This window comes from Perna viridis, chromosome 13 (assembly GCF_037379345.1).
Source record: "Perna viridis isolate PV_CMFRI_1.1 ecotype Kerala chromosome 13, ASM3737934v1, whole genome shotgun sequence".
Taxonomy (NCBI): domain Eukaryota; kingdom Metazoa; phylum Mollusca; class Bivalvia; order Mytilida; family Mytilidae; genus Perna; species Perna viridis.
Window position 1 is genome coordinate 15,470,880 of NC_142457.1, and position 10,677 is coordinate 15,481,556.

Below are 10,677 nucleotides of genomic sequence, written 5' to 3' on the forward strand. Positions count from 1 at the left end.
CCATACCTATCCCACAGTTAGCACAAAAGGGTCTAATTTACATTCTGACAGAGGCTTTATATAAGTATATCATATTATAGGCATGGAGGTCAACTTCCTGTTTCAAAGACTTTGTTTATATTTTGACCATATGCATGGTATGATTACTTGAGTGTCGAGCCATGGGGTTACTTTTCTGTTTTTTTCTAGTTTCCTCTATTACAGTACTCGAACCGATCTGTGCAATTATAATCACTATCACTCAACAATCATTGATTAGTTACTGATCTGTCATTCCCCAGTCAAACTGATCACTTAAACCAGTGACCGCTTCCATTTCATATCACAAGACCGATGATCGGTTAATATATTTTACGGATTGGTTTGTTTTTGGTTTTCAATTTTTACTAAATGATTAAAATTTAGATGCAAATTGGTTACTTAAAGTCATGGATTCTATTTTTTATTCAATATTAAAAATAACTGAATCCATGACTTTGTAATAAGTTCAGTAATGACAGGTGTTCGATTTAACATGGTTCAAATTACATTTAATTTGATATATATGTACAGGGACTGTAAAATGTGTAAGTGGAAACTAACTTAATTTTGATTTTGGCCTCAAGGTGGGACTTGTGACTTAATTTTACTTCCTCTGAACCAAATTTCTTGAGGAGAAAACACTGATTTATTAATTGTTAATAAATTTTGTATGTTTCAAATATCAAGGCTAAAATACCCCTAAATGGATGTAAACCAAAAATCAAATGATTCATGCCTTTTCAGTCATGTGATCAATACATGTACTGGTATATATAGACCACAAGACACACGTCAATAAATGTACGAACTTCAGGATAAACTGAAATAAAAATATTCCTTTAACCCTTTAATCCACAGAGTTCTACTTAATGACTTTTGAAAACTGAACTTCTTACATCATGATAAACATTAGAACCCTTTAATCAAAAAAATAAACCTTGAAAAAAAAACATACATTGTACATTAAACATGCTCAAAAGGAGTGGTGATGTCAAAGTTTCATGTCCATATCCAAATTTGTACCAATTTCTGCCACGTATATTTTTGTACATGTATCCTGCAAGTGATGACAATTTCATTGGACAGCAGTCTTTGCCGTCTAAATTTCAGACGAGCCCCTACCCTTATTCTGGAAATAATTTTATACAGGATACATAGAAGAAATTTTTCTGCAAGCCTGCCACTACTTTTACCAGCATTGGCTGGTGGGTTGGTCCCAATTTTGAAGACTGGTACACATAAATTTGTCCAACAATTCACTTGCAACTTTGAAAATGGTTCAGTAACAACAGGTGTTTGTTTACCAAGGTTGAAGCTCCGTGCAGGTCCGGGTGTTAAAAGAATAGGCCTGCAGCAGTGCTAAGCTTGTCGTAAAAGGCGACTAAATAGTGCTCAGAACCCTAGCCGGGGGCTAGGGCACTCTGCCCACAGAGCAACTGGGATGTGTGCCCCAGGTGGTGGAATGAAGTACCCCTGGCGTGTTACATGCTAGGGTTGTCAGGCTATAATACGGAAAACCTGACCACAAACCATAGAGGTGCAACGTGTTGGGAAAGATGCCACATTCCTCGCACGTTAAAGAACCCTACTGTGATATTCTCCTGGAGTAGGAACCACAGGGCTCCGCCACAGGAGGCTAAATAGCCAGACCCTACCCACCTCTCCCTATTTCCAGTGGCAATCAAAATTTGTCGACCCCATTGTCCTTGTGTCCCATCCCTTTTTCATTTCATCATTTCATGTTCATTTTGTCATCAATTTCATGTTCATCGTCTGAATATAGCTGAAATATTGCTGCTCGGACGTTAAACCCCAACAAACAAACAAACAAACAAACAAAGGTTAAAAATACATTTATTTGATATATACATGTAAGGACTTTAAAAAGTATCTAGTTTAGACAGGTTTTCATCTTATTTAGGGTTTGATTTCAACAGGTTGCACTGTAAATCTTTCCAACTTTTCTAACTCTAACTCAGGGTTTTTTTTTCTATAGCAACTGTCACTTGTGCCAAAAAAAAAAAACAGCATTGTATTGATCTATGGGTGCTAATGGTTAGCAATTTTACCAGCATTGAAGTCTTGAAACAGCTCTATTAAAGTGTGCATGGTGCAAGGTATGTGTGTCTCTTATGCCAGTTTTTATTTAATTTGGAACCATTTTTCAAGGAAATAACCGTACAAGCCATATTGTTTGTTTTCTTCTGCTTTGCTTTTTTTTGTTTAGTTTTTTTTTGGGGGGGAGGGTAAATACAGGAAGTTACTGGAAAAGGATTAATAAAACATTGGATACAGACAAGACACAGAATATTTCTGAAGATTTTTCAAAAATCAAGGCAGGTGTGAAAATTGGGTGCATGTTAGAATCAAGGAATTTTGTTACTTGAGAGTATTTCTCTAGAAAATATTTTCTATCTATCCCACTCATTTATGCATCATTACATATACTAGTAAATATATGTATGTACATTGTATATATACAAATCTGTATGTTCAAATGTACCAAACATACAGCAACTGCACTGTATCTACAGGACCTGTGACGAGTTACTTCCCTTTATCATATTCTATTTAAGAGTTACTCAGTTATACAGTCTTTCCTTTATGACTATTCCTTTTGACTATTGGCTAGAGTTTATCATTTGAAAATTGTATCATAACCCATTCCCTTTCTCCTACATGTATTCTGTTTTGATTTCTTACACAACAGATACAATTAAGGTTAGTAAACTATTGAAAGAAATTAAATCCCAAAGGAATAATCTACTTAGTAAGTATAGAACACTGGCGACAATTTTGGACATGTACATGTAATCTGATTACCCGTAGAAAATATATGTATATAAAAACAAAGTCAATGCCTGACCCATGTGAGTAACCCAGCGGCCTATACCGGTCTTCGAAAAGAAGACTAGATATAGGACTTTTGCCATTTTAAATGGATTTAAGACCTGTGCAGGTCCAGGTGTCAAAAGAATTGGCCTGCAGCAGCACTAAGCTTGTCGTAAAAGGCGACTAAATAGTGCTCAGAACCTTAGCCGGGGGCTAGGGTGCCCTGCTCACAGATGAACTGGATTGTGTGCTCCAGGTGGTGAAATGGGGTACTCCTGGTATGTTACATGCTGGGGTTGTTAGGCTATAATACGGAAAACCTGACCGCAAACCATAGTGGTGCACCGTGTTGGGAAAGATGCCACGTTCCTCACACGTTAAAAAACCTTACTGTGGTATTCTCCCGGAGTAGGAACCATAGGGCTCTGCCACAGGAGGCTAAATTGCCCGGCCCTACCCACCTCTCCTTATTTCCAGTGGCAATCAAAATTTGTCGACCCCATTGTCCTTGTGTCCCATCCCATTTTTCATTTCATCATCATTTCATGTTCATTTTATCATCCACTTCATATTCATTGCCTGAATATAGCTGAAATATTGCTGCTCTGGTGTTAAAACCTAACAAACAAACAAACATCAAATGGATTTAATATTTAATAGACTGTCTATGTAGAAACCTGGAAATCAGACTGACTTTTTGATATAGGGGACATAGAAAAAATTATACCTCACTGTTTTTTCTTCTTTTTATTTGGAATGTAAACCAATTATGATGTCAAAAAGAATAACTATTTTTATGCATCAAAAGCAGATGACTCAGATACTAGTTTAAAGTTCTATAAAAGATCAACTACATTATGATCAGATCAAGGAGTTATTTCCCTTTATTTGGAAGTTTCTAGTGAGTTCTATTATTTTATTTCATTCTTACCATTTTGATAAATTACAAATAGACATTCATTCCTTAGACAACACGAGTTTGCGATCTTAAATGGAGGATTTTTTTTTGTATAACAAAATTTGGCATGCACACCCATTTTGCCTGGGTCTTCCATGGATACAGTCCCTAAATCGATACGTGCAACAATTTGACAGATCAATGACTACTGACTGATTGCATGACCGCTGCTGACAATTGATAACCGATAACTGGTTACTGACCTGATTGCAATTTTGTTATGTAAAATGACAGATGATCTGTTAAAAATAAAACAAATGCAAAAAATTATAATAGGATAATGAATTGGAAAGAGTGAATAACCCAAATAAGATCACAAGTGTCGAAGACCGCCTAGATTTAACGAGTTGGCGGAACTTGTTCCACACACCAGTTAAATCTTAATGCATTCTTGACACGAGTGATCATATCTTGGTTATTCACGATAACCAATTGATTATCCTAGTTATTATATAGATTTCCTCCATTATTCATTGTTAATTTCAACACAAATTTATAATTTTGTGAATGGTGGATTGATATTCGTGTTGTGAAGTTTTGGTGGGAGAAAGCATGAGAGTGAAATTACCAAATTTATTTCACAGTGTGAGTTATCGAAAAAAATTAAACTGGGAACAATAAGTAAATCACTGCTATCTAGCTAATAAAGAGTATTAATTGGTGTTTCAATCTACTGCATTATGTTAATACATGTATGTGTAAAATTGACAAATAAAACAATGCAATCTGTAAAATATGATGACTGCTCTTTGGTCATGTGATGCAATCACCCGTATAATGAATCGGTTTCACAGGTCTCAATTTTTGTTGCATGGCCCGGTTCAGGTACTGTACCCTCTAAATAAAAGTATATCCATGAACATGTAGTACTTTCATACAGTAGAAACCAGTGAAACCATATTCAATCCACTTGCATGCACATTTTTGTACATGTAGCATAGATACAAGTCTTCTCGACAAACAGTCATGAAATGATGTTTTGAATTATGCTAAATTTCAACATCTATTTTTGCAGCACAGCCACTTAATTTTAACCTGATTTATATCAAATGTGACTTGACAGTTGGAATCTTGTCATGGTAAGCACTTCTCTTTATGTCCAGTAATTAAGCGCTATAAAACCTTATTTTATCAACTATTTATATCAGAAATGCCTGTATCAAGTCAGGCCCATTGCAGTAATTTCAAATTTTCTGTTTTTTACCTCAATAATTGCCATTTAAGTTATACAGACTTTCTTCTTGACTATTCCTTTGGATAATTGCCAAGAGTTGATCAGTTTGGTAATTTTAACTCTTCACACAACACTCAGCCTGACAACTACACAAGAACTGTAGGTTTTGAATACACTTAGAAGAGTGTGAAAAATGCATTGTACATATATCTATAGGTCCTCTACCTTGAAGACAATAGTGAATAATATTAAGTAATTCAATCTGTCTAAAAGGGTACATTTGTACCAACATACATGTACTTGTATAAGAACCAATTCATGTTTAATGAAAACATGTAATTGTCATGAAGCCTGAAGGGACAATTGAATTTGAAAGGACCTCACACAAATTTACAATATACATGTACATGTATATGTACATTTGTATGTATGCAAAGTACTTGTACATCATTAAGTCAATTTGATACTCACTACCCTACTCTGACATGATTTTATCAAGTAAACAAACATTTTGTAGAAATAAGCACAACTGGATGTACAGTAAATATACAGTAAAAAATTAATGTAAAAGTTACAAAATAACAGTAAGATCCAAATTTTGAAAAAGCTGACTTCAACTTTAAAGTGGAAGAAAATCATGTCTGCCTTCCTAATTCAGCTCTACTGAAGCAGTGATAGAAACTATTACTGCATCTTGTGTGGTAGAAATAATGTGCATTCTATGGCTAAAAATAATAAAAATGTTTTGGTATACAAAGGGTGTGAGTATCATGTATACATGTATCTACACAGTACATTATGAAGAATATAAAAAAAATATATATATAAATAAAAAAATATCCTAGACTTTCATCCCCTCCCGTACCAATTTTTACACCTTCCCTGAAAATTTTTTGAAATGTTGGATAAGAATGTAAGATTTTTTTTTGGATAGCTTAATACTTAGATTTAGGGTCATGAAAGTTGAGATTTTCAATAAATTGCTATGGGCTGATGGCAGAAAGCTTGTGATTCTCTACACATCCATAAGCATGATTTAAGATAAATAAAGGTACATTGTGACAAGTACTGGGACTGACTTTCAACTTTTTATGTCATACATGTATCAGGCAAGTTGATGAACTAAAAAAAATAGGTTGTTTCTTTAGTTACAATAGCCCATGCAGTGCTCTAGGATTTTTTAGAAATTGAGGTTTCCTCCGGAAAAATCCATACATAATCAACTTTCCCACAGTCAATGACTGCTTCCCTAACAAAACAAATCCTTACAGCATATGAATTTTTCAACTTGCCATGGGAAAGTGTAACTAAGTACCTAACTTTCCCAGATCCAAATTTCACTTGCCCCGGGTAACGGGAAATAGGAATCCTAGAACATTGCTCATGTTGAAAATACATAAAATGTGGTTGTCTTTGTCTTCTACTGGCCCACATGTCAGTTCTACTATTTAGGAGCAATATACATGTAGGTCAACCTTTTATGTCAACCCTGAAGTATATCTGTACATATTCCATTGTTTTCCCTGTTATTATCCATCTTCAATAGGAAAGGTTTACAGTACCTTTTATATTCATGACATTTTCAGATAGATTGTAGTCCATGGCTAGCGAAGACGCTAATAATAACTTGAATAATCTTTCATGTCTGCATCTTATTATTTTATTAAACAGTTTTTTTCTTCCATTCCAAGCAGGTGATTAAAAAGCACTTAACTTTTCACCACGGGACAGTGTTTAAAGTTATGTGAGAGTTCCTACCAATTTTACATTATCAAAGATTTCATGGGAGAAACAAATTCTCCTTCAGTCAATTTATGGTTTCAACTATTTTAACATACTCTCAAAAAAGCTTGTATGTTGAAAATCTCAATTCTACCATCTCCATTGGAGAAATAATTTCAACCACTCATTACTTCATCAAAGGAGAATCTCTATATCTGTGATTTTAGTTTTCTCCATGAATTTTTTGGATTAACCATGTTAATATTCTGTTTTTCCCTTTACACAATGTACATTGTACATGAATATAATTAGCTTGCAACACCAGAATTTTAAGAAATACAAAAATCCCAAGAACAGTTGAACTGGCCTGGGCCATTGGGCTGGTGGCTTACCTCAAAAACTGTCATAAACTCAACTGTGCTACTTTTATGTTACTTGATTACATGTACATGTATATAGGGGTAATTCTTTTGCTGTCCCAGTGTATAATGATGTTTTAGCCTTCCCTGTGGTGTATATAGGGCATCTCTTTGGTTGTACCTGTCTATAACGTTTTGGGACTTGCTGCAGCCTTCCCTGTGGTGTATATAGGGACAACTCCTCTGCTGTGCCTGTGTATAATGATGTTTTGGGGCTTGCTACAGCCTGCCCTGTGGTGTGAGGGTTGCCTCGTCGTTCAATGAAAACCAATAGGTGGCCTTGGGCTGACATTTTCATCCAGGTGGGGTTGTCATCTCTTTGACATAATCACCTTACCTAATCTCATTATAGTAAATTGCAAGATACATGTACCTATATATATATTGAACCTCACAGTGTTTCCAGGGTTGAATGATATTTCTACACACAAAATATATGTACATGTACATGTAGTTCAATCTTCAATTTAAAGGTACAAATTTGTTGAGCATTTTAAAATTGAAAATTTCACTATCTAGAGTGCATAAATGTAGTTTGACTGGATATGCAGTGTAAGATTTTGTTTTCAGTAATTTTAACATTTTTATGTACATGTTTGAATCTTCTCGTAGCATTGTCAACAAAATATTTTGCTCTTCATGCTTAGCATCATCACCCAAAACAACTAGTTTCAATAAAGAGGAATTGGAACAAGTTGTCTCTAAAGAGAACAAAATTATCAGCTTTTCGAGTTTCCTTATCACCTACATGTATTTTCCCATAAATATTTGGCACAATTAAATAGAGTTTACCAATATGTGTTTGAAAATTCTTTTAAAAAGATTTTATTGAGAATAACCAGTGATTGATTATTTGTAGCAGGTTGTTTATATCCAGTGACTGTCTTGAAAGTAACCTATATTTTACATCTAGCTGCGAAGTACATGTCCCACTAGCCACAACAGCTCTCAATTGCAGATCATTTCAATTCAATCATTTAAGCTGAAAACAAACTAAAAGTTACAAAAAGATTCAAAAACACACTTAACTCATGCAAAATTGGAAAGTCTCAGACACCTTTGGGTAATATAAAATAGTCCTCTAACTTGGCACAGTCTCCATAGAGAACAATTAAATCTTACCCTTGGGAATCTGAGATTTCCCTTTCTTGCACTGGTTCAGATTTTAGATTCATAATGACTTACCAAGTCCTTCCAAGCTTGCCTCTTTCCCCATAGTGGTCGTACTATTCATAATACTTCGACGACGATAGTGTTTTGATGTTTCATAGGGCCATGTTTTTCTTCTGAATTCTACAAATAATAAATCATTCATTGCATATAAATACAATTTAACACTGAACATTTTGATGTACACGTCCTAAGCTACAGATAACTTTCAACTTCACAGGGTAATAACTCCTTCTTTTAAATTGTTAAAGTCGTGGATTGTTATGGTGTACACATAATACAACATCTTTTATTTACAATTCCTGAAGGAGTGAGATGAGTACATATACACTAAAAAGAGAATGAAAGTTTTTGATTAAATTATGCAGCAAAAATTGTGCAACTCTCAGGCATTAAAAATGAGACACACACATTTCAAAGCTGATTTGGCTGCATTTTCTTTTAATTGATCTATCGTGTTTTCTCTTTGATCTTTCTGACTTTAGCCGAATCTCACCAATTTGCATCTGAGAATCATGACAGTCCTACATCATGTAGACATGAAAACATTTACAAATTATTGACAAGAATTAGAACAAAAAGAAGTCATGCTAAATTAATAACACTGCATTTGAAAATGAAGTTTACAAAGAGACATTTACATGTACAGTACACTCAGAGAGTACAGATTCTCAAACTCACATTTTGGTGTCACTTTTCGGAGTGACTCCAGGAAATTCCAAAAAATGCCATAAAAATCCTGAAGTGATCTCCAGATGGGGAGAAACCACTTGGAGGATTTTAGGAGTTGACTCTGTGATCTACTGCACACCAAAATAAAAGTATGAGAATCCTCCATCACTGGGTGTACTGTAAATTCTGTTGAGATAGGATTTTTGGACAATGAAAAAATCAGGCTGAATTTAGACTGTCATGACTCAAAATAACAACAGTGCTTTACTCTACAAACTCAAGTCTAATTGAACGGTGTCTCAGAGCTGTTACATGTATATAATAGTATTGAACAATTATCTGGAATGAATTAAATTTTTTCACCTACAATATATACATGTATATGATATACAATTTTTTGTACAAGTATGTTCATGTACAATGTATATTGTACATGTAACTTTGCAACACAAAATTGCCATTATTTCCAAGGGATGGATGAAGGAGGCAGCAATTTTAATTCACAACACTAAAATGACAGAGAGCAATGATCCCTGGGAATTACCACATAATCATGTTAGGCGTACATTGAAAAGAAAGAGGTTGACCCCTCCCAGGTACCCCTCAAATTACATGTTATTCAGTTCAATGTCACGTTTCACACAGTGAGCTGCACTAAATAATAATTTATCCGACAACAGATATATAGTTTGCCAAAATCTACACCACCAAGTTTTGCCCCGGTGAATGTGGGTTACCAGTTTGATCGGTTGAAGCAAAGAATTAGGGTGAAAAAGTACAAAAGAGCCGATATGAAGTAAACAACTTGAGGTTTTCTCGCCGGTTCTGCATTAAAACCTGGTTTTTCCGAACCAGAAGACCGATATATACAACAGTTTTACCTTTTTGAAGTTTCTAAAGCTGGACCGAATCAGTAAATTCCATTAATTTGGGGTTGTTTTTGGTTTAGTCGTCACTGTTCCGTGAACCCTTCATGACAGAGTGACACACATCCAGACGAAACGTGACCCACTTTTTCGCCTACGATTACCTCCATTTTGATTGGTCGAGTAGAATATATGACATGGTGTACCCATTACATATTTTTGTCTACTGCCAGGTACAGAAATGACAAATTAAGCCGGATTCTACTCTATTTACAATGGAAAAGGTTTGAAAACCCGAAAACTTACTTTTTGTACGAGTATATCACCAGAAAAAGAATATAAATGATGTAAACTAGAATTTGGGTCAAGAGTGATGTCCAATCAAATCAAGCGTTACAAATGGAATTTTTGCTTCCCATCGCACTTTGCGGCTATGCTGAGAAAGAAGTAAACAACTAAAAATAGAATATATGTCACGTCATTGAATCGAGTCGAAAACAGCTGAGAGGTCAACTTCGATACACGGGCCAGGGAGACTAACAAAACAAGAACGCACTTTAAGGGGGGTGTTTTTGAAGACAATGTTGAATAAATAAATGAAAAGATAGTTATTTAATTTTAATTTTAAAGGTGTTTGAAAGCAAGTATTGACAATTTATATATTTGTTGAAAAGGAGGTGGGCATGGAACCAGAGTGCGAAAATGGGGGTTGAGTTAGGGGGGGGGGGGGTGGCTGAAGATAAGGTTTTAAGTTTTATTTAACCTTGTTCCCGTTTCGCCTTAATTTAATTTCCATTTGTTAATCATATGAAATTAACGAATAGATAATACATATTGCCGCCA

The 10,677-nt window shown here is 34.9% G+C and overlaps 1 protein-coding gene across 1 annotated transcript in view; it reads right to left on the minus strand.

Annotated features, from left to right (window-relative positions):
* The window catches only part of LOC148599723 (uncharacterized), a 52,608-nt gene extending 42,632 nt beyond the window's left edge, over positions 1-9,976 (minus strand). The window contains exons 1-2 of the mRNA XM_088559446.1: positions 9,850-9,976; positions 8,312-8,419 (exon numbers count right to left, since the gene is read on the minus strand). Coding sequence (XP_088415572.1) covers positions 8,312-8,360 — 49 coding nt within the window. The 5' untranslated portion in view covers positions 8,361-8,419; positions 9,850-9,976. The remainder of the gene's footprint in view (positions 1-8,311; positions 8,420-9,849) is intronic.
* Between the last annotated feature and the right edge of the window lie 701 nt (positions 9,977-10,677).